The sequence below is a fragment of the Phalacrocorax aristotelis genome, chromosome 5 (assembly GCF_949628215.1).
Source record: "Phalacrocorax aristotelis chromosome 5, bGulAri2.1, whole genome shotgun sequence".
In the NCBI taxonomy this organism is placed as follows: Eukaryota; Metazoa; Chordata; class Aves; order Suliformes; family Phalacrocoracidae; genus Phalacrocorax; species Phalacrocorax aristotelis.
This window is the reverse complement of record NC_134280.1, coordinates 3067676-3092105: the sequence shown is the minus strand read 5'-3', so window position 1 is coordinate 3092105 and position 24430 is coordinate 3067676. Positions and strand designations below refer to the sequence as shown.

Sequence of the window (24430 nt, the reverse complement as noted above, 5' to 3'; positions counted from 1 at the left end):
TTTTCCTCTTGCAGGAACATCATTTGCAACGGGCTATCTCAGCACAACAAGTTTTCAGAGAAAAGAAAGAGAGCATGGTTATCCCAGTCCCTGAAGCGGAGAGCAATGTCAACTATTACAATCGTTTGTATAAAGGAGAGTTCAAGCAACCAAAGCAGTTCATTCACATTCAACGTAAGTTAACAAATGTTGGTTTTGTTTCTCTCCTGCCCCCCCCTTTATTTAAATTGAGTAAACTTCAAACAATCTTGAGGGTGAAGTTATTACAATATTCAGAAAGTGGGAGGACTCAAAAATCCAAGGGGGATTGATACATGTAAATTCTAGTATGTCTTCAAGTTCTAGAAGAACTTTAAGGTTGAAGGTAAATGTGAGGTTTTTCCTGCTGTATTTGTTTGTGGGCTCTGTGCTGATACCATATCTCCATGTATGGTAGCTGGCAAGCCTTATCCTGTCTGGTGGTCATCCAGTATTGTTGACCAAGCCGTTTTTTGTTTTGTCGTCCAGTCCCCCGCCCCCCAATTCTGAACAAGCCTAGCTGCCTCCTAGTTGCTTATACTAATGCAGAGTGGAACAGGTGTTGGTTGTCTTGCTCGCTGAGTGAGTCTGGAGCGCCTGTTAACTCAAAAGTTCTGTATAAATGGAGATGAATAAAATAGAAGAGGTTTTGTGATTAAATCAGCCTTCGTTCTACTGATTGTGATAGAGTTCTTGAAGGTTTGGTCTCAGCTGTGTCAGCAGTAGAGTTCAAGCTATTCACTCTAGCATGGATGTGTTCTGGGATGTGGGTAGCAGTTATTTCTCTGCATTTCCCTAAAACTGTATAGAGTTCCCTTTCTATAGGGAACTCTAAGCTTATTGTATAGATAAAAGGAAGTATTCTCTTGCACGAGTTTAGCTTCCTTAGTCTTAAAAGATTGAGTTGATTAATCTAAACTTGTAGTTAATTATAGTGGTCTCTGGATTAAATTTGACACTTCTTTTGGTTGATGTTCTTTTGACAAGTGACACACGTTTATAGTTCAGTTGTTCTTTGGCATACACATCGCGTTTGTCCTTTGCAGCATGTAGTTCTAGGGGGTTATTTTATGACTTGGACCTCTCCCAAGAGTCATCTGCATAGCAAAACCTTAGATTCCATTATCACAGTGGCTTCTCAGCCCTTATGGTGTAGCACAGATTCAGTCCTGGGTCTCTACAGAGAAGACTTCTCGTCACAGGTTCACGTGTTTCTTTGCTGGTTGTGTTGGAAAGACTCTTGACGAGGGTATGCCAAAGCACCTTGGACAGGAGTGTGGTCCTCGGTTGTTAGTTTTGGGGTTTGCACAGACAGTATTGACTTTATCGAACTTCATCTTGCCAGGTAGAATGTGGTGATAATCTGTTCCTCACATTTTTTTTTCAGCTGCCTCAACAAGAGGCTGTTGATCCACATGTAGATTTGAGCAGAGAAAGCATTTTATGTTTGTGTTGTCTGCTTGTAAACACAACTGGAATTGAAGTTAGGCAAAGATATGTAAGCCCAAACCCAGCTGTATATTGAAAATCTTTGTGTCATTTCTCACCAACATGGTGAAATCACCTATTTCTTCTATATATTTACAAAAGAGAGATTTTTGGAAATAACATGCTCAAGATTCTCTGTGATACAGTAGAGATCATACTGGTAATGTGAGAACTGAGCTAAAGAAAATAGATTATTTCTCTCCTTAATAGAAGAAACAAACCCGCAAGCAAGGCAGGTTGAATTAACTGAACTAAAGCTGCTGAATGAGGAATGTATTTTATTCTTTTCTTTGGACGTTGCCAGAAACACTGTAAATATTGTTCATAAACATGTCTAAAAGTGTTAAATATATTATGCCAAAATGTTCTTTGTATTGTTGAAACTCTCAGTCTTTCTGGACAGAATTACAGAAGGTATTTGAGCTGAAGATAAACATTAGATGCTGCTCCAAGATAATTTTCCCACATATTCTGGTTGGAGTAGGTGTGATACAAGGCAGCTTTATGCTACATAAACCACTTAGAAATTCTGTTTTAATATTAAAAGCACAAAGAGCAACAACACTTTGGCCAGGCAATTGATGTAAACTGATAGAAGCCTAGAGGCAATGTACTGTAATCCATAGTTACTGGTGGTTATTACTAGAAAATTGAGTAAACCTACATAATTTTGCATTTCATCTGGTAGCCCAGGTTTTTAATATTTTTAACTTTACTAGTATAATTCTTTTATTTAGACCAGTGGTTCTAAACAGAGAAAAGTTAATTTCTCTGAGGCATCGAATTAGTGAATAAGCATGGATTCGAGGCGTTATTGGACTTAGGTAGCACCAATCCAGGTGACTTTGAACTGAATATAAACAAAAGCCTTGAACTATTCTAACTATTCCAGTATGCTTAATAATTTTCCAAGAATGTTTGTAGTTTCAGTAACATGGAGATGCATTGTAAGTTACTAATGCAGCAAAGAGAATAAGGTAGTACACTTCTAGCTATGCTAGAATTAAGCCAAGTGGGTATAAGAAAATTAGTGTCCCTAACAGAAACAATAAGAATGGAGCAAAAATATATCGTTAATATATATTATTCTATAATATGTATATTACCTGTGTATGTAAATGGTAATCATATCAAACTAATGCTTTATTGTAAATAACTTGGCCGGATTGTTCAAATAACCTTCATGAAGTTGTATGGGATGAACTCTAGTTACTCTTAAGTTTAAAAAAAAAAAAAAGTGAAGCGTGTGCATTTCATGTAATTGAGAGTTGCCGATTTTTTACTCGGCGTGTGCTCCACGTTTTCAGAGGATGCTGTGGCAGGATCTGTTCAGGCTGTGGGATTGCAGCCTGGGTATGTAAAATTGGGTATTTGCATGACGCCTCCGCTGCTGAGGTGTTCCGGTGTAGGTGGGGAGTGCTGGAAGCCCTGTTGCGGTCAGGTGCTATGGACTTGCCATTGAGGTGGTGTTTTGATGCTTTGTTACAACTTTGGGTATAACGAGTGTGTTGTGGTTCTTCATTTGCTGTTGGATACATGTGTGTGCTGTCATCAGGATCAACGCTGCCTGCTCCTTTTTCTGCCAGCGAGTTTCTGGTGGCAGTTGTGCTCACGGGTGAGCTAACTCTGGGAACTGATCTGGCAGAAAGGTTTTTCTTTTTTTGGTTAGGTGAACTTCCATATTTATCAGTTTTCTGTCTTGGCTTGTTGCATGATTGCCGGTGTTGGCACAAGCAAGGCGGTAGGAACGTGGCTTGTTGGGGAGGGAAGCTAGCGGAACCGCTTGTTTCAGTGGTAACTCACGCCTCTGTCAGCTTCAAATGACTGTGGAACCACAGCCTTAATGTAGTTAGCTAAATGAAATCAGTTAATTTAGTTACATTAAAGCCAATTTAAAATAACTTTACTTAAAAACAAATTGTATTTCTGTAAGTTAGTGTAAACTAAGGTCCTAGGGGAGCTCAGGTAAACAAAGCAAATGCGTCTGACAGGTACTGCCATTGGGAGTGGTTGAAGTGGCCAAGGGTGGAAACTGGGACATTGGTTTTGCAACAGCAATTAGCAAGCCAACAAGTTCTGAGCGTTTATACGAGGTAAACTTTACTGGTAGGATTGCTGGGGCCCTGTTCAGGAGTGTTCCCGCAGTGCATGCAAGGTGGAGAAATGCAGAAGTTCTGGAGAAGGATATCTAGGTTTGTCAGTCAGTCACAAGAATATCCCAGGAGCTAGCAGGAGAAAGGGACAGAGGAGATCCACTTTTAACTACATGAGCTAGCAGGTTGTTTTTTCTTAAAATGCTAACTAGTAGCAGGTCAGGTGGAGTACAGTGCTTTCTGTGGCCAAGTCTAGTTCTTCACTAACTCTTGCAGGCGTGAATGAACAGTTGGATTCTGTTGCTCTGGCAGGGCAGAAGCAGAACGTGGTGATGTATGATTACATCACACAGCATGTAAACCACCTGCATCTAGCAGTGCCTTTGGAAGCCAGTGAGCTGCTGCCCTAGAGGCCAACTCCAGCGTGAAAAATGGCTTGCTCTGGAACCAGTACAGTTCACTCGGTGCTTGGGAAAGAAGAAAACTGGTGGTTAAGGACGACACTGAAAGTAGGTTTCAAAGAGTTGTGGTGGACAAACTTCAGGGTAGGAGGATGCTCCCATGAGTGTCACAGAGCTGTGGCGAGCCAGCTGGGGGTAGATGAATTCCTTAGGATTGCATGTGGCAGGTAGAGGCAGAGCGATAGTTTTGCATTTTCTGAGACTCGGACCTCCACAGGCTGCTGAGACTTTGTGGCCTTCCTGTCCGCAGTGAAACAGGAGGCGGAATGTGAGTGTTGCTTCCATTGCTTCGGTGTAATTAACCTGCAGCCTCCAGATTTTGTTCTGGATGGTGGTTCAGGAAGGTGCATGGTTGGAGAACTTCCAGTGACTCTTCTTTCCTCATTGTGGAAACGAAGGCAAGCTTCCTGGCACTGCATATGATGTACGGGTGAATGGTGTCACGTCTTCTCTGTCATAGGGATCATCCTGCTCACTGATATTCTGGTTTAGAAAAATTGGCTTGAAACATTTTGGTTACTGAATTACGTACTGACAGGTAATAGTTTGACCTTTTGTTTTGGTGTAAGATCAACATCTGTCTGAGGGTAAAAAAGCAGCGGCTTTGCTGAACTTTAATAAATTTCTGTATATTCTCATGTCATCTGTGAGAACATGGTTAAGCAGCTGTTTTTTGCAGTGGAGAGACCTGCTTTATTGTTAGGAGAGCTTTTCCAAAATGATGGGAATGTCTGGTCTAGAAATTTTGGCCACCTCCCGTGAGCAGAGTTGAGTGTGATTTCACAGTGTACAATAGGACTGTAGTAGTTTTGTCAACTCTGGGGATGGTCTTGGGGCTGGTGAAACTTGTGCAATTTCCTTCCTGGTGAAAGTGGCAGTTTATGCTTAAGAGGTCATCAAATTACAGATTGTAGTGGAGGGGAAGTGCAGTGTTGGGCATCACTCTGCAGCAGCACCAGAAGTATGAACTGCCAAAGTCGTATTTGGCTGGGAAAGCTCTGAAGTGTTTTGAAACCCCAGTGAATAACAGGTGGAGTTGGACGTACTCGGTCTGACCTGTGTTTGAACAGTGGTCAGTGCTGTATGAGAGAGGCTTTGGAGTGGAGCTCAGGAGTGTGAGGGCTACAGCTCAGGTGGGACAACACACCCCGTCCCAGGTGCGGCCGACATGATGGCTGTTGGTGACGACACCACAGAGCTCCCAGGCGGCTCTGCTGAACCCGCACAGGAGAAGTTGGAGCAAAGCTTACAGGAGCCGAAGCGATACGTAGCAGACTGGTTTCATTGAGTTAGCATTGATACGTGGCAGCTAGTTCACTGATGTTTGGTTAGTTGCCAGCTGTTCAGCTCTTTGAACAGGACCGCATGGCAGTCACCCCCAGCCCTGTAACGGTCTCTCTCTTCTCTCAAGTGAATAGTCTTGCCTGGTGCTGTTTTTAATGCAGTCTTACAGAACTATGAATTTAAAAAAAAAAAAAAAAAAACTGAATCAGTTTTTATCTTGGAACTTTTGATTCCTACAGACTGCCCCTGGAGAAGCAGCATCTAATGTCGTAAGCTGTCATTTGTCTAATATACAGTTGTTAATTGTTAGAGGGAGTGCTGTGGCTCATGTGCCCAATGACAGTGTGAAGTGACAAGTGCCATGCAACTTGTATTACTGAATTAATATTATTAATAATTCCACTTAATACATAGTTACAACCTGTTATTACTGATTTCTCCTGAAACAAATTTTTATAGCATGTTTACAGTGTGTGTGTTAGGCTGGAGAAGCCTTCTGAGCAAGGGGTGCTGTCCGAGTCAGCACAGGCGAGCAGTCTCTTCTGAGAGGTAGCAGTTTGCAGCTGAACGTGGTAAGGGACTGCTTATTAGCACCTCTCAGCTGTATCGGACTGTGTTCCCATGCATAGCCAAATAGATTAAATGTTGGAGGTGATGTAGCTAACTTACTGCATTGGAATACAGAAAGAGCAGTCTTGGGTTAGTCTGAGATACAGAAAGAATATGCTGCTTACCACCTGTTCGCTGAGTGGTCAGGCCATGGGAGAGAGAATACTGTAACTTGCTTGAAGGATACTTTTTTAGCATTTTTGCTTTGCTCCTGGTCGTCTAAGTTTTTGTTTTAAGGTCCTCTCAAAGCACACTAGGAAGCTCAGTAGCAGAGCTCTTCTTTAAGTTAGCACTCAGATATAGCCATGAGTTAAGAGCGTAAAGATAAGATAGTGCTATTTGTCTAATACGAATAGAATATATTTCAACAAGCCTTTGCTGCTGTTAATACAGTAACTTGTTGATTGAATTATTTGGAGTGTTGTAGTGTTTCACCTCTTCAAGATTTTATTAGATACAATTAACGTTTGATGTTAAGAATTCTTGCCGTTGTATGAAATTTGCTCGTACTTCTTGTAAAATTTAGTTTCTGCTATGTTACCTGAATGAAAACTTCCTTCTGCTTTTAGTAGGACCAGAAAGTTTGTCTGAATATGGAAAATGAATAGTGCAATCTGTAATAGAGACATGAGCTTTGCTGTAAAGTGGGGTCCTTACTGTTTGGAGAGTACGAAGGAATATTCAGGTTCTACATGCAGAGCTGAGTTGGTTTTGGAGAAAAAGGTACCATTCCCACAGGATTGGTCTGACATTTTTAGAGTTTGCCAGTTATGTGAAAGGGGGGAAAAATGCTTTAGTCTTAAGTATTTAAGACTCTAGTTTGTAGAACTATTTAAAAATGGGCAACTGAAATTACATTGGAACATCAGTGTAAGTGCTTTTTCTCCAAATCTGGGATTTGATTGAAAATTATCTTAATTGTTAAGAATTTTATCATGATATTCTGGAGGAGCTGTACTATAACAGCATTAAGAAGCGTTTTTGCTCTTGTTTTGCAAAGATACATTAAAGTTTCTATGCCTCTACAGTAATTTTTTTTAAACTAAAGCTTTTTTCCTGTCACCCCTTCAAGCCACTTAAAGTAAAATGAAACTTCTTTGATTTTCCTCGTAGTGGAAGTCCGACTACTGTCTTGGAGCTGTTATATGGGGAAACTCCTTAGCAGAAGGAAAAAAGTGTTATGGCAGAGATGTGCTAATGCAAAATCTTATAGTTCATTTTTGATTTTTGAGTGTCAGGTGCATGCTTCTGTATTTCTATAGAATGTTATTTACCAAGCATGTCAATTTTTTGTGCCTGTATATTTTTGTTTCAGCCTTCAATCTGGACAACGAACAGCCAGATTATGATATGGACTCTGAGGATGAAACCTTACTGAACAGACTAAATCGGAAGATGGAAATCAAACCGCTGCAGTTTGAAATAATGGTTGACAGACTCGAAAAAGCCAGTTCTAGTCAGGTATTGTACCATGCTCAGAAATCACTGAGGTTTTTTGATATTGGAGTTTTCTGATGGGGTGGTTCTGTGTGGGGTTTTTTGGTTTTTTTTTAGTCTGTTTTATGTCCTACTAACAGGATAAGTGTGTTTGTATGAATCTGCAGTTATATAAGAAATCATATTGCTGTCTCTTACTGTCGATATTGGTAATTTGGAAAACAGGTGAGGAGGGAGCTTTTGGGAGTGGGTTTTCAATTTTAATTCCTGACCATGGTGCATTACAGAGGACAACTTACAACATCTTGTTTTACCTGTGTTGGTATGGAAGAAGCTTGTGGTGATCAGTAGGTGTATAGATGTGGTTATAAACATAGATGAGAATCCAAATTCTTTGTTTCATTTGGTACTAGTGGACATTGCCTTCAGTTGACATTTGAAGATTAGAAACTTAAAAGCATAGACAGCGAAGCAAAGTGTTTGTTAAGGTTGGGCTGTTGTAGTAGAAACTGCACAGGTGCAAGAAAGTAAGTTATACTCTAGCTGAAACTCAGAGGCTGGTTTCCTTGCTTTAGAAGGATATTTAGTCATTTACTTTATCAGAAGGGTACCAGTGTCTTATTCGTCAGTTCCTGAGGTGTTCCAGGAGGCCAGTGTCTGGAGAAGGGTCTTAAAGCCAAAATCATTACTCAAAACTTGTATCTGAAGGATCAGCTTCTGAAAGGCAAGTTTGAAATAGGTAGAGTTATTTCTCGGTGAGATGAATGTTTTGTGGGCGTGAAAAATCCCGTTGCAGGATCTGTAGCTCTGCCTCAGATACTTAAGCTGATTTAGGTCAATGCTAGGTGTTAAGAGGCCGACATTGCCTATATCTCAGAGCAACTTTTTAATAAGGATTAGGTAAATTTCTTAGTATGATATGTGAAGAATTGCAGAGTACATTGGATGATACTTCTTGAACATGTGGTACTCACATCTCTCAGAGCTTTGATGTAGCTACCTCTGTTTTGGCTTTCAGTTAAAGCGGTTCTTGTTATCGCTTTTCAAGATTAATTTGCATCCTTCTTATGCTGGTTTCATCTTTCATTGCTTGAGTAACAGAGTTAAATTTAAGAACTGAAAGATGCCTTCCTAAAACAAAATATTTAAGAATATGGATTTCTCTCTGTAGGCAGCTGTCCCCCCCCCTTTTTTCCCTTAAATGTAAATAACACTGAAGCATTACCGAGGTGAAGAGTATCTTGAACCAGAAAGTGCTTAATTAAGGAAGTCCATGACAGAAAAGAACTTACGTGTACATTAAACATTGTAATTGACCCTTACAACATAAGCTACGCCTTGAAGAAGGTAAGATGTGTAAGGAGAAATCCCTCTTTGTAGATGAAATTTCTGTGGGACTTCCTGTGTGGTATTTTTTGCCTAACTTCAGGGATTGTGGGGTGGGTGTGTGTGTGCGTGTGTGTGTTCAAGCTTCTTGTCCTGCTTTTGGGCTACAGAAAACTTCAGCTAGTGTTGAGTAGCTCTGTGGTAGGAATGGTAAGATAAAAACAACTCTTGCCAGTTACTGGAGCCTGAGGAACAAAGAAGTTTGGCTGCCTGGCAGATTCCTTCCCCACACGGGGTTATAATGCTCTCAAATCCCCCTTGGGGCGGCTACTACACAATTCACTTACAGTTTATGTGACTTATCTCTGAAACACAAAAGGACGCTGGTGGGAATGCTGTCCTCGCCAAGGAGAGGGTTCCAGGCATTCCTCTTGGGCATTTTGATAACCTGATGTAAGCAAGGAATAGAGGGACTCTGCATCCATGTGGCCAGTGGCACTTGCAAAAACAAGGAAGCAGGGACAAAATTTAACTTTTTCTAACTGTGTACTCAGGGCAGAGTCAATTTTTTTTTTTTTAATTTAAGAAATATGTGAATAGAAAAAAAGGAGCAAAGGACAAACATGACTGAAATGGATTTTTTTTTTTAGCAATATTCACAGCGATGGGATGATGTTTAAGTTGTGGATTAGCTACACACAATCATACCAACTCTTACATGTAGATGGGGTATGCTGGTGAGTGTGTGTGTCTGGTTAACCAGGCTAAGGTCTGCTCTAGGTAGAACAGATACAAAATTATTGTTTTAATGCTGCATGACCTCGTAAACACAGAGGAATTAGTGACTACCTTCCCCGCCTCCCTCTTTTAAAAACAGTTCATTGTTTTTCTAACTCTGCTGTAGATTGCAAGGGGTTTGTTCTATCCTGGCTGGAGCTAGCACTTAGAGTAGCAGTGGTTACACTTTGGATATCCTCATTTTTCTGAAACATATTGTTACTTTTTCTGTTTATACTAACGTAGGGACAAGATTTAGCATAGTTTGACACGTTGTAAAACTGCAAATTTAAGTTGTTCAGTTGAAATTGTTCAAATTATGGGGAAGATGAAGTGCTGTCTGACTTCTGTTTTAAGTATTACTAGAGATACTGTTCTCTATGTAATGAATGGGTTTAAGATGATATGAGCATGTTAAACTAATGTACTAGTTAATCAGTGGTGGGTTTTGCATTTATTTAGAGTCTGATTTCTGTATAAAAAACTTAACATAAAAAGGAAAAACAAATGTTATCATTTAATTACCTGTGTTTAACTACCTCTTACTGAAATAACTTCCCTGAGAAGTGAATGTCTTTGTCTCTGGGCTGCAATAAACAAGGGCAGTCATTATCCTTTTCTGCCACAAAGTAAACGTTTTTGGGGAAAGATTAAGAAACTAATGTACTACAGGATGTATTCTGTCTAGAGTAAAAAAATCTTCTAGGGGAATCAATATTAAACTCCAAACAATCATATGTTAATAACGGCTAACCAGTAAGACACTTCTTAAAAAAAAAAGTCAAAGTGATTCCCAAATCATGATCTGCAGACTGTAGTAAGTTATTTACACCCTCTGTGTGTAATTGTTTCAAACAGTGTTTTTGGATTTAATGAAAAATTGGTGAAGTCGTATTTTATGAAAGTTTCTGAGATGATGATGATGCTAGGTCAGAAAAGTTGAACTATATATTTAACTTAGGAAGACCAGCTCATGCCTGAAGCACTTCAGTTTAGATCAGTATTTTTTCCTCCCTTTACACTCTTGTTCTAGAAAAATATCAAGTTCATTTAGGAAGTGCACAAGAGGTGGGAATGTGTGGTGACTTCCTCCCTGTGCCCCCCCACCATCTCAACTGCACCTCTTGAATTTTCTCTCTTAGCTTGTAACACTTCAGGAAGCGAAACTGCTGCTAAATGAGGATGACTACCTTATTAAGGCTGTATATGACTACTGGGTAAGAAAGCGTAAGAATTGCAGAGGGCCATCTCTCATCCCCCAAATCAAACAGGAAAAGAGGGATGGCTCCACCAACAACGACCCTTACGTTGCCTTCCGGAGGAGAACTGAGAAGATGCAGACAAGAAAGGTAACTCGTCAGACTTCTTAAATTTGGCATTTTAAATACTGCAGTGATAGGAATAATTTTGATCGTTTCTCCAGGATCTGTCCTATGGTATCCACAGTTACTTGATCTCATTGTCATTAGGGACGGCTAAATCTCACACCTGCTGAACAATGTGGTCAATGTGTAATCTTTCAGGTCTCTATAGAGAATTTACAGTCTGCCCATTTTTTAGGAAGCTGAAACTCAAAGGGCAATGTATATGTATTGACACACAAACAAGCAGCTGTGGGACTTGCTAGGTTGCAGACTTCCCCTTCTGTGAAAGAAGGGAAAATGATCTTCCATTTGCCGTGGAGTAAATAGCTCAGGTTTTGTGATTGTGGCGTGGATTGATTTTGAACTAGAAAACCTATAGTTACTCGGCATCTTACATCAGTGTTGCACGCATATGTACGCAGCCTTACTGCATGTGGAATCAAGGTGGGAAAAGTGATGAATTCAAGATTTGGTACCTAAAACAATCTCATCAATGCTTATGAATATCTGAAGGGTGGATGTCAGGATGATGGGACTGGGCTCTTTTCAGTGGTGCCCAGTGACAGGCCAAGGGGCAACGGGTGCAAGTTGGAACACGGGAAGTTCCACATAAACATGAGGAAAAATTTCTTCACTTTGAGGATGATGGAGCAGTGGCACAGGCTGCCCAGAGAGGCTGTAGAGTCCCGTCCCTTCCCTTCCCTGGAGATATTCACACCCCGCCTGGACGCGGTCCTGTGCCCCTGCTCTGGGTGTGCCTGCTCAAGCAGGGGGTGGGACGGGATGATCTCCAGAGGTCCCTTCCAACTCCCGCCTACTCTGGGATTCTGTAATTCCTTTTTCTGACAAACTTTCGCTGGTTTGATATGGAATCTGAGCAGGGAAAGTATGGGGAGAAGTGGCCAGAAAGTTCTCTTTCAGCTTAATCTTAAGAGTTGGCTTTTGCTTAGTTTTTGTGGCTTTGTCTACCAACTAGGTTATGCTTTAGGAAAAGTTTCTTCTTAGCATACATGTAGGATTCTCACTTGCAGCAGCATTATGTAACTCTCTGTGCTATTTATGCCTCGCAGGTTCTGCTTTTGACTTAAATTTGTTTAATCTTTCAATAGAATCGAAAGAACGATGAAGCATCTTACGAGAAGATGTTGAAATTACGAAGAGAGTTTAGCAGAGCCATAACAATTCTGGAGATGATTAAGAGAAGAGAGAAAACAAAACGCGAGCTATTGCATTTAACATTAGAAGTTGTTGAGAAAAGGTAAAATGGCAAATTATAAGAAGGTATCTATGACACCAAGGTTTTAATTTTCATCAAATAGGTTTGGAAACACCTCCTGTAATTGATTTCTGTATGGATGCCAGTTTTCTGCACTCGTGTGTGGCTGAAGGCTTATGTAGCACCGTAAACCTGAGAAGCTGAAATAGAAGGGGTTTATACAGACTCTTAGTTTTTTGGTTTTGTCTTTCAGGCGTTTCCCAGTGGAGGTGCGGTATTATATTTTTTGTGTGTGTGTGGTTTTCTTTAGGTACCATTTGGGTGATTATGGAGGTGAAATCCTCAATGAAGTGAAGCTTAATAGACCTGAGAAAGAGACGAGCACAACTCCATCCACTCTTCATAATGGAAATCATCACAAAGTTCAAGAATGTAAAGTTAAGGTAAGCCGCCTTCTGCTGCGAGTCTCTTCTTATCGGTTTCATCGTTCTTTTGGATACACCCTGGAGATGTTTGCACTGGGAAACTGAGTAGGAGGCTGCCATACTTGAAGGTAGGAGACCATGCTTGCTTCTAGTTTAACGTTTTTTGTCTTTCCCACCAGAGTTTTAAAATGATTGGCTGGCATCGCTGCTTGTTTCTTTAAACAGCAGCATTGTAGTAGTCTTCAGTTTCCTTCTCAGTTCTGTACCTTTCACTATAAGGTGATGCAAACGTGAATGAGTTAAGTGGACACCAGGACCTCCATGAGATTGCAAAGTATAGTGAATTAGTTTTTCTTCTCCCTTCAAAGGGAGACTGGAGCACTGAATTTTTTCTCATGGTGTTGTCCATAAGTACTGACTAGCCCTCAGCGCAAAGATAGTCCTGAAAACACAGGATTTTACTGAATTACAGCTGGAATGCCAAAGGCTTCTAGAAACTCTTCTGAACTGTTTAAGTGATCTTTGATTAGTAATATTTCCAGGCACAAGAATGCAATTGTTACATCTTCTCGACAGCTGGAAAAAGTTGCAAGCAACTAATTAAAAAACAAACAAACCAACCGCACATAACCACAAACACTTACTGGAATTGGTAGTAGTCTGTTATTACTGAGGCCTGTTCGCTTCTCAGTAATCCTGAGTAGGCATTTTTATATCTGCCACTGCTTGGCCCTCAGTATTAGGTAAGTAACAAACACAGGGAGGTGGAAGGAGTGGCTAACTTTGGGAACCTTCAGTTTCTGCAAAGGGATGGAAGGCTGCTCTGAGATAGCGCAGAAGGATGTAAGACCTGATTTGCTGTGTGTCACACACTAGTTAATTTGTCTTTCTAAAAATAGCAGAGTTTTGGAATACTGAACTTAACGCTACTTGACGGTGTCTTCCTTTAGTTTTTTTGAATCTGTACAGAAACCCACTGGATCTAGTTCTGTTTTTATAAATGACCTTGTTAGTAACATCTGGAGAAGTAGTAATATAAGAATAATCCATAGCTAGACATGCTAAACTCAAGCAGTTTTCTTTTTTTCTTGTATCATGAACAAACTTATTCCACTCAAATAAAAACCCAAAACAAAACAAAAAACCGCACCACATCAAAGGGGGCTCTCTACCTTCTGTCACTGTTCAGTTCCAGTACCGAATCAGATTGTAACATGTTGTACGCTCATTGCGATCTTCCTCCGAGGACAGTCTTTACATCTGTGCGGAAGAGAATTAAAAACCTTTTTTTCAGGAGGGTCCCAGTGAACCATGACTTTAGCCGTTGGTTCAGGCAATGTGCGGTTCCAATAGAATTAAACGAAAGACAGTAGTGTAGTCAATACCAGCTTACCCTGCGAGCAGCAGTACTGGCAGATGTATTCATCTCGGGTTAATGCACCCAACTTTGAAGTAAGACGTGTTTTTGAGGAAATAACCTGAAATACTAGTTGTTATAAAATGCTTGGATGTAAGGCTGGAGAGTTGAAGACCTTTTGAAGTTTGTATTTAGCACCCGCGACACCTCGTGGTGGCTGAAGGCAACACAAACCCCTCGCTGCCTTCTGGTGCAGGAATTCTGCTATGCCTTGTCTTTCTCGTCCCCAGTTATGGAGCTGAGCTCCATTACTGGAGCTAGTTTCAGTGAGATGGTTATTGATAACTGCTAATTTGGGGTAGATGTAAACACTTCCTCAAAACTGCAGTGGCTTTTACTTATAATTGAGAATTTTGCAAGTGAAGTCATCTTCCTTTTAATTTAACAGCTTGGAAGTTTAAAAGCGTTTTAGTTCAAGTGAACTGTTTCATATTGATGGAGTTTCTTACTACAGAGGGTTTATGTTAGTTTTGCTGTTTAAGATTTTGCTGAATAACAGTACATCTTTTCAAAAATACAAACTGAGAAACATGAAACAAATTAGATGGTTTCCTTTGAATGTATCTGAGCGGTTCAGAAAATTGAAAGTGCTTGCCATAGAAAACTGAAATTTCAGAGAACAGTTGGAGTAAGATTTCCAATTACAATATACTGAGTGTACTGCAAAGCAGGGAACATCTTCGGTAGTCATACGGCTTGAAAGCTTTCACTTTGTTTTATTAATAAATACCTGTAAAGATGGTAAGAGGTAAAATTTTGGGGTTTTTTTAAATTTTTTTTTTTTAACGATTTGAACAAATACTGCATTGTGTGTCTGAAATAGTCTGCAGGTGCTGCATGTTGGGAGGCTTTGGAAGATAAGCAGCCTTGTCTTTAATGCATGAGGATTGGAAAGGTTAATTACTTTTTAAATTTTGTTTTGTTTTGTTTTTTCGCAAACAGCATCCTCATCATTCATCTCTAAAGGAGGAGGTGTCCGACGTTGTACGTCAAAAGAAGAAGTATCTAAAGAAACCTAAAATAGAGTGTGTAGTAACTCCTCAACAGCCTTCTGCTGAGCCCTTGCCTGTTATCAACAAGAGTGACATTAAACAGTATGACTTCCACAGTTCAGATGAAGATGAGTTCCCGCAGGTAATAATATGTTACGGAATCTCAGCGTACAGCAGGTGGGAATTCCAGTTGCCTGTAATCTGGCTAGTCTAGCTTGAAACAGAGAATAACAACTCTGTTGGGTAGTAGATATATATAAAAGATACTTGCATAAACTATGTGTTTGTTTTCTTCTAAGCTGTGCTTCAGAGAGGCTTGCATCTAATATATAAATGTGGCAGTTTATGCTATATAAATATAAACTTGTATAGTAACTAAAATTCTATTACATAAGCATGGCAGTTGGAAGAATGACTTTGCTTTCTGGTCTAGGTACCCTCACCAGTATCCGAAGCAGAAGAAGAAAATGATCCTGATGGACCTTGTGCTTTCAGGAGAAGAGCAGGATGCCAGTATTATGCTGTAAGACTATTTGCTGTTGGATTTGGTGTGGTGTTTTTTGTGACATTGGTGGGGCTTTTTTGTAAATTTAGATTAGCACAGTGCTAATGTAACTGTTCTTCTGTTGCCACTTTCACCACTTCCATCACTTTGACTTGCTGAATCCAAAGACAATCATTTTCCATCTTTATGAGAACTATTCTCATTGTACTGTTCCTCTGTGGTTACCCGAAGGTAACAGAATGTGTTGCCTGCAGGCCAATTTAGCCGCTCTTAAGAAGGCTGAGATTTTTTTTGTCCCCCTCAGTTTTCTTAGCATGTCCTTTCTTCCCAGCTCGCAGAGCTCATTAGAGTTAGGTACTAGTTGTCCCAGTTCTCAGACCTGCTTGAGAGATCCTGCTGGGGCAGTGAGTAGAGCCTGCTGTTGAAGCAGAGGGGTTTAATCTGTTGAGGATTTTTTTTCATCGAGATAAGTGAAAATTTTCTTCTGAAATCAGTGCAAACTGTAGGTACATTGAAAAATGTCAGGTTGCGATTGCAAGAATGTGCAGGGGACAGAGACTAATCATAGATGTCCTGTCATCATCTCAGAACCACTGACACTGAAATTCTTTTACCAAGCATGTGCTTATGGATGGGGAGCTTTAGGCTGCAGAGGCCTAAGAAAGGCAACCCAACACTACCACAGGTCTGGTTTTTCTTTGCTTGCTTCCCATGGGAAGAGTTAAGTTACCTGACAAAATAATTGTGTAGCCTTTAAACCTGCTTATAGAGGAGTCATTTAGGCACTAGGTGGGCTGTTTCAGAAGCCTAAACATCGCCCTGAACACTCAAATTATAGCATGGGGCTCTCCCACAAGTTTTGTACTGAAAGCTCTTTGCAGAGGTCAGATGTGTGCTGGCACCTGCTCCTGCGCCTGCTTTGCAGCGTCCTGCTGGGTCGGAGTCATCTCAGAACACCACAGACAGCTCGATCTTTCCAAGAACCTGTCATTATTTTTAACCACTGTTCTCCTTTTAGAGATTTATTAATGGGTTACTTCACATATACTTGTCTCTTTACCACCCATTTTTTGTGAGGCTTTTTAACTTGTTCCTGCGGTTTGGGTGAGGTTTTTTTCACCTGTTGATTGCTAATCTCATCACCTCTGCTGCTTATCTCTGGAGGGTTAGCTGCTCTCTTGCTTAGAATTTATCCTACTTTTTTTTTTTTCCCTTAGCCTGTGAGTTAAGTCCTTTGCCAAAAGAAGCTGAGATGACTGAAGACTTGTATTTTCATTATTTTCTGTTACTTTTCTATGGTTGTTTAGAAGCAGGTTATTTAACAGCCTCAGTGTTAGCGTTTAAGTTTTTGGTTTGTTGTTGTTTGGTGGATTTTTTGTTCTGTTTTGTTTAGGGTTTGGGGCGTTTTTTTTTTTCTTAACTACTGAAGCAGTTTGAGTTTTGGTTAACTCTTCACACAAATTGATTGAAACTACAGCGCTGCTGCTGTGGTTTAACTTGATCACAAAAATGGATGATTTTAATGAATATTAACCTGTCACGTAAGACGTTTCAGACAGCACACAGCATTTCTGCTTGTAAAGGTTATGCAGTTTTGAGTTCATAATAATAACGAAAATATTCATGGAGTAATAAAAATGCCCTAAGGTAAGCTGATATGGAAATACACTGCCAAGGTGTGGTAATTGAATGCTGTGAATGGGAACAAAGGCTGTTCAGATCAGCATCTGTTACCCTTGGCAGTATGTGTTTCATGAGTAAAACTAAACTGTAAATTTAGGGTCCTGTTTCGAAATTACTACACACTTAGGTTGCAAGCTGTCTGCATTGGGAGTTGTTGTTGCTTTGCTTTGTACAGCTGGAGATTCAGCGGCATTTTTGATAAATGAACAGGCCTCCTTGGTACTTCCTTTGTCACAATAAGTACTACAAGTATTCTTCATAGCGTGATGCTTAGCACTGGAGTTGTGCACATAGTTTTGAAGTATTTCTATCAATTATTTTTCATAAACCCATTTTTACAGGCAAAAGCTTTTACGTGACTGACCCTTACTAGCAGGATTAGACAAATTCATGAGGAGGATAGGCCCTCAGCTGATTAGAAAACACAGTCAGGGTGCAGCCTTGCCTCCAGGAAGTCCTTTGGCTTCTAAGAGCCTGAAGCTCAGAGGTTGTAACAAGGAAAGAATTGCTCCCTGTGTCTTATATCTTGTGATGAATCACCAAAAGAGCCCATATCAACAGGAGGTATTGGGCCAAGTGGAGCTGTGACTGAGTGGGACAGCTCTATGTGCTGCTGGGTAGAATGAATTAATTCTGGCTTCTTTTGTATTTTGGTTGTGGTGGCTGATTTTATGACTAATCAAGGAAAGAGGGTTTTCTGCTTCATGAAGTCATGTGTCCCTTTTAAAAAAAAAATCTTCCACGTTCTTTTACGATCTGAGCGTGTTAATCAAGCGATAGTTCTGTGGGCATTTTCCACATTTTTGATACTGTAGCTGGTGCATGATAATCACTTAGCAGTAACCTAATCAAAGTATCCTCTCTAAATGAGTGCAAAATTGCCTTTTCTTTTTTTTTTCACAGCCTCGTTTGGACCAAACTAATCCTTCATATGAAAACTCAGAATTGGCAGAATTGGACAAACTGAGGTTCAGGCATTGCCTTACAACCCTTACAATTCCAAGAAGGTGTATCGGATTTGCAAGACGACGAATTGGCAGGGGCGGAAGGTACAGTTGCGTTAGTTTTGCTCTTCATTCCCCTTCAAAGGATAAAAATATGGGAAGGAGATAGTTAAACTAATGTCTTTTGTTCATCCTCTTCAATCAGGGTTATAATGGACCGAATATCCACAGAACATGATCCTGTCTTGAGACAGATTGACCCGGAAATGCTGAACAGTTTTTCAAGCTCTTCCCAGACTTTAGACTTTTCTTCTAATTTTTCACGGACCAATGCTTCCAGTAAACGTTGTGAAAACAGACTGTCCCTTCCTGAAATACTAAGCAATATCAGATCATGTCGACTGCAGTGTTTTCAGCCAAGGCTACAAAATCTACAGGACAGCGATAGCGAAGAATGTACCTCATGGAAACCAGGGCAGACTGTGAATAACAAAAGAGTTTCTGCAGCGTCTGTAGCTTTATTGAACACCAGCAAGAATGGCATATCAGGTAGGCAAGGATTTGAATTCTTCTGGAACTTAGAATATTGAATTCCGGTGGTCTTAACTTGTGACTGGACTGATAACACCTTCAGCAGTGACACGTACCTAAATCAAAGAGACAAGCTAATTATTTTACATTTCTTAAAATACACAGAATTTTTCTACAAATAGTCCTCTTCCTCCTGCTGTTATTTCAGTTTCAACAGAATCCTGATAAAGTGCTGGACTGAAGGCGTTATCCAAAGGCGGGATTCTGCTCGTATTTAAGAATTGCTTAGGCGTGATTGAGTCTCAAAGTCTTTAATTGGTCTGACCTTGTTTAAGGAGAGAAGAATGCTCTTCATAAATACAAAAGTAAAGCAGTTGGTTTCTTGGAGTGGGGGAGTGTCTTTTTTTGTTGTTCGAAGTTTTTCTTTTTAAATCTCACCAAAACATTTTGGAAAACCACTGGTAAGTTAGTAAGCGTACTGAGGAGGCAGGAAAAAGTCTGAAAATGGCACTTTCTGTTGATATCTGTCATAGTAAAAACTTAGATGCTGGAAGCATCCAGTGATGCACCTTCTCTGTTGATTTTTGTTAGAATATCATCGGCCATTGATTTAAATGTGATAGGAGACTGCCTTTTCCCTTAAATGTCATCTCTAACTCTCATAGCCAGCGCGGCCATCTCTTACCGTGCAGCTTTATGACCCGACAGCTCCGGATGAGCAGGACAGCCCTTCACATGTAAACAGTTTTCATTTAAAAAACAAAAAATTCTTCCAGTATCTTCACAAGAACACAAAATACATGCAACGGAAGCACTACAGTCGGAATAAAAGCCACCAAAAGAAAAATTGCTTTAAGCTTACATTAGCAGTCTCTTACATCACTTGCTTCCTGTACTTGGACTTGTAATTGCTCAGGTTTTCACATTGTCACTTCCTTCTAATTGTGAAAGGATGTATGATTGTTTAAAAAGCTGAACAACTGGAGATGTGCCAAAAGGGATCTATTACCAAGCATCAGCAAGCATCTGAGTATTTTCGTACTCTATCGTCTATGTACGAAATGAGGTGTTGTGAAACAGGATAATTGGGTAATACAAGAGGCTGATTCTCAGTTCCGTAATTCGCTTTAAAAGAGACGGACTATTCCACATCCATACAAAGTCAGTTGTGGGATTGGGTATTTAATCTTCAGTAGCATAACTTCAGAATTCACGTGTAGAAATTGAATTTCTGGAAGACAAAAGCAGTTTTCTCTGTTAGGGTTTTAAAAGACTGAGCGTTAGCTTGTTAAGTGACGTCAGTTACTGACATAAGCACAGAATATTTACTTTGATAACGTTTCAGTATAGTCACTGCAACCTTTCTTTTCTCTCTCTCATGAAAAGATTTGCACAAGAATATTTTTCTGCTGTATGAAGAGAACGGACATAATGTGTTATGGTCATATTTTGTATCTTTTCCTTTGTAAGAAGCTTGACGGGCTGCAGAGTTGCACCTGTAGCAGAAAGGGGCAGTTTTGTGTGATGGGATTATTGATAAGCATCAAGAGATGTCTTGTTCAAGCAAATGCAGAAAACAGGAATGCCGTCTGTCAGTTAAGCATGTGAGAGAGAGACCATAAGCTGTAAGGAGCAACGAAGAATTTGCTGGTAGCTCTTTAAGTGACAGGAGCAAGTTATACTGCAAGATTTCTGTTTGTGTGAGCGAAGTATGATGGCACCAAGGTAAGGAAAGTTGCTTGGAAAGATGCAGGTTAGGTTGATTATTTGTCCTATAGAATTTTTCATGATAATATAAATATCAATCAATTATTTAAGGATTAGCTAGATATAAAACTGTGAGGCTTTCAATTCTGCCATGGGGAGACTTCCTCCTCCCCCTCGAGAGTGGAGCCTACCTAAAAAACTTGGGGACTATTCTGGGATGGAAGTCGATACATCTGATTTTACTAGTTTATAGGGAAATGAGTGAAGGAAAAAGGTTGAAGAGAACAGTGAAATCTCCATACCTGGCTTTAGCATAAATGAAGATTGCAGCAGTGGAAGAGAACGCCAATAGCTCGAGGAAGGATGGCCCATAATAAGAAAACAAAAATGAGAACAGCGTTTAAGCGGTATATTCAGGGAAAGGGAGGTCTGTGTTTTGGTAGGGAGCTGTGTGTGCGTAAGACAAAAATGTCAGCCCTTCCTGATTCGGGTAATACCATCAACAAGAGTAAAACACCTGAATTGTTGATGCTACATAGCATATTAATGACAGATCGATATACGCTTATGGAGGAGCACTCATGTACTTCAGCATCTGTACTGTTAGGGAGAGAGAACTAAAAGAAAGGGTAGAGAAAGACATATTTTAATGATGGGAGAGACTATAGAGAAATAGTTAAAAGGCATAAATCCAAATCTGAAGGATCCAGGCCACTTTGTAGATGAATAATAGTTAATTTCTGTTATATAATCTTAGAAATTATCTGAAGAACAGATTTCGATAAGAATAGAGATCAGTCAGTAGTTGAAGTACATTATGCAGGGAAATTTATGGTTACAGAAGACCTTTTTCTTCCCAGATTTAAATTACAAAACAGATCTCGTAATTTTGGTAAAGGATCAGGTGCAACAGAGTTCTTCACCAAATAGCTGAGCCAGCGAGACGCAGTGCGGTTAGGTTTCTCTCCTTAGCAAATAGTGAGTGAATTTTGGAAGGGCCGGTCAAAGTCTGGCTGTGCAATAAACGAGCGCATGTACTATCACCGCATTTACTAAAGTAACTATGTTTGGGAGACGATTGTTGAAATCGGTTGATTTTATAGCACCCTTACCTGTAAGCATAAAGCTACCTCTAGAGGAAACAATGACGGTAGTTAAACTGATTATTCGGGGGGTTTCTCTTTCAGTTTAGAGAAGACTTGGATTTCCTTGCTCTGGTTTTTGGTGCAGAAGAATATTTAAAATTACCTCTGTGTTATAATATGAACTTGTATTAATAAAGGAACTCTTACTGCGGTATTTCCTCAAATGCTAGGCATTGTACAGAAAGACAGACTTACTTTCAAGAAAAGACTGGTCACACATTTTTAAAGTGCCTAACCAGTGCATGAATAAAGAACCACTGTTTCAAGCTAAATTATTTTCTTGCTCATGTTATCAGAACTGCAAACAGGAAAGCTGAATTTGAGGAACTTTAAGAGACAAGGTCACTGCAACAGTCTGATCCCTTTGATCAGCCGTGTAAACTTTTTGTAGCCTTACACACTGTGTCTGGAAATGTAAGCTGCTCTCTTTGCCAGACACGTCTCCAGAAGAATTCTCTGTTTATTCTAAAATGAGACCAGCCGATGAGCTAGGGATACAACTGATCGTCAGGAGAGATGGTGGAGGAAGGAAGTTACCAGGAATTTGTAGATGGTACTACCTATGGCAGCTAAGCAATACCTAACCTGCTTGCTGCACTCCTGGACTTTTTTGGGGACTTTTGGGGGACTGAAGTATGAAGTAGGCTTTAGGCAGAAGCTTCAGCGATTTGCAGTACAGTCAGCGTGTTGCGTTTGGCTTCCAGTTCACTTCAGCTGCAAGTTCCAGTGACCCACTCAAATAGTTACCTGTTTGGTTACCGCGTCCCTAGCTGCAGAGTGCAAGTGCGCAGGATGGCATTTTCAGATGAAGAGTTTTTATGGAATAAGCTTTTACCTTTTAGAGATTGGTTTGGGTTTTGTTTTGGGGTTGTTGTGTGGTTTTTTTTTTTGTTTTATTTTTTTTTTTTTCTTCTTCCCCGGAATTAAATACCCTGTAGAAGTAATTAGATTAATGAAATACCACTTTTGAGGCAGCCGGAAAGATGATTGTTGATTAAAGCTTTCAAATCCTAAGAGAAGTGACATAATAATCCAAACCAAAGCTGTCAAGGAGGAGAGGAGCCTGGAAGACTTAATATCACATTGACTTTTTACCCAGTCTCTTGTAGTATTTCCATATTCCGATATTCAGCAGGGGAAGGCAGAATTCTAGAATGTTTTATAAGAAGTCTGGGACACTTGCATTAACTGTGACCTTAAAGGTTACCTTGGGACATTGTAGAGGTTTGCTATTTTTTATCTCTAGGACCCTTCAGTTGTTTGATTTGGCAGAAGAAAATGAGATTAAATGCACTAATGAACATCTGGCTTATAACAAGGCGAACAGCTGAGCTCAGTCTGACCACTGAGTAAATGTCTGGCGATAGGTAGTGAACTGAGTGGAGTTAAAACATGTAAAGGCAGAGTAAGGGATTTTTATATTGCTGCAGCAAGCTTCCCCGTACCTTGTAATGGAGTGTTTCATGACTTCATGGTCTCTGTCACACTGAGGAGGGAGACTGAAGACATGGAATTGATATGTCGGCTAAATTAGATGGTCCTCTGTTACAGACACTACTTTTTATATTATGTCTTTACAGTCCAGGGAAGGAAGCAGCTTTCAGTCTAGATGAATACCCCTGTGCTGCAGACAGATAATAGCTAATAGCTAAATGGAATTTAGGTATTTCATTGTGCCGTATAAGCTTGTTCTAAAACATTTTTTTAAAAAAAAAAACAAAACAAAAGACATGTTCTGGAATTTGTTACCTCAGAACTTAAAAATAGAAATACATATACATGTACTGTTCCATAATGGTGTTCTTGGCTCCTGCGTTTACTGAAACAACACGTTTTGGGAGACTGTTGTGAGGGAACTTGACAGGTTTAGCTGACTGAACTTTAAGTGCTTGTAGTAATAAGTAAGAATCTTCGAGATGGACAAAATACAGCTGAATACAAAATAAATTTTCCTTCAGAGTGTGTTGGAAATGATAATAAAATGCCTAGAATCTAATAGGAGTAACTGCGTAAGTCATTGGATTTTAAGTGCCCTCCTGATGTGGTTGAAGCCTGTTTTGATAATGTAGCAATGAAGAAGCTGTTTCAGTACTGATTTCTAAACAGTCACGCTGTTAATTTTGGTGTTCATTCAGAATGGAATTTCAGGACAATGGCGAGTATCGCAACTAGTAAATGAAAAAGCCAGACCCTGGAAGATGAGTCACTTCGTATTTTAGTGTTAGCTCAGTGTCTCTTGATGCAATGATGTTGCTGCAGAGTGCAGGGGTTTGAGATGAATGACAGCTTCAGTCTTTGAAAAATACAGTTCAGAGTAAACTGCTGAAATGTCGTTAATGGGAATCTGAGAAGCGAATTTTTTTAAATTCCTCCTGGGAGAACTTGGGTCTCACGTTAGCATCAACTGCACAAACCTCAGGTTTTAACACGAAATGCCAGACAGTATTTTCAAGTGTGCATTTTTTTTGGGGGGGGGGGAATATTGAGAACAGCTTTCCTGACTTCACCATTCGCTTCACCTGTTGAGCATATGATGCTACTGGGTCACCCTTAAACTCTTATTCTATTTAAATAAAAAACAAATACTAATTGGTGGAGAAAATCCTGTCCAGGTGAAACTCAAGCATTTCCTTCGGGGCGGGGGGGGGGGGAGGAAGGTGTGAAACAGGGAGGTCAAACTGCATTTGCTAAATAAACAGTGCATTGTGATATTTGCAAACATTTACTAAGCTCTAGATCTGGAGATTATCTTTGTCATTGTATATTAGTTTATAGTCCTTTCAAGTGAGAATTGGCATAGCACTATATACAAATCATTTAAATATTTGAATTCTGGTTGTGCTGTAGAAGTAGGCGTTCTCGAACAGCAGGCGTACGCTTCCTTTACAGGGTCCGTTCTGACATCGGAGAGGAGGACAATAAGAAGGGACTGTAGGAAGGAAGGTTGTGTAGGAACGGACTGACAACGGTTGCTGGGAGAGAAGACACCCAGCTCAGCCCAGCAAACT

General features: G+C 40.1%; 2 protein-coding genes across 2 annotated transcripts in view; one reads left to right on the top strand and one right to left on the bottom strand.

Moving 5' to 3' along the window:
* Positions 1-24430, bottom strand: part of ORC4 (origin recognition complex subunit 4) — a 446994-nt gene that overhangs the window by 215812 nt on the left and 206752 nt on the right. The window lies entirely within an intron of this gene.
* Positions 1-24430, top strand: part of EPC2 (enhancer of polycomb 2) — a 49641-nt gene that overhangs the window by 17733 nt on the left and 7478 nt on the right. Inside the window, exons 2-10 of the mRNA XM_075092763.1 lie at positions 15-174; positions 7269-7414; positions 10636-10842; positions 11967-12115; positions 12384-12516; positions 14858-15049; positions 15341-15430; positions 17999-18144; positions 18245-18588. Of these exons, the coding sequence (XP_074948864.1) occupies positions 15-174; positions 7269-7414; positions 10636-10842; positions 11967-12115; positions 12384-12516; positions 14858-15049; positions 15341-15430; positions 17999-18144; positions 18245-18588 (1567 nt within the window). The remainder of the gene's footprint in view (positions 1-14; positions 175-7268; positions 7415-10635; positions 10843-11966; positions 12116-12383; positions 12517-14857; positions 15050-15340; positions 15431-17998; positions 18145-18244; positions 18589-24430) is intronic.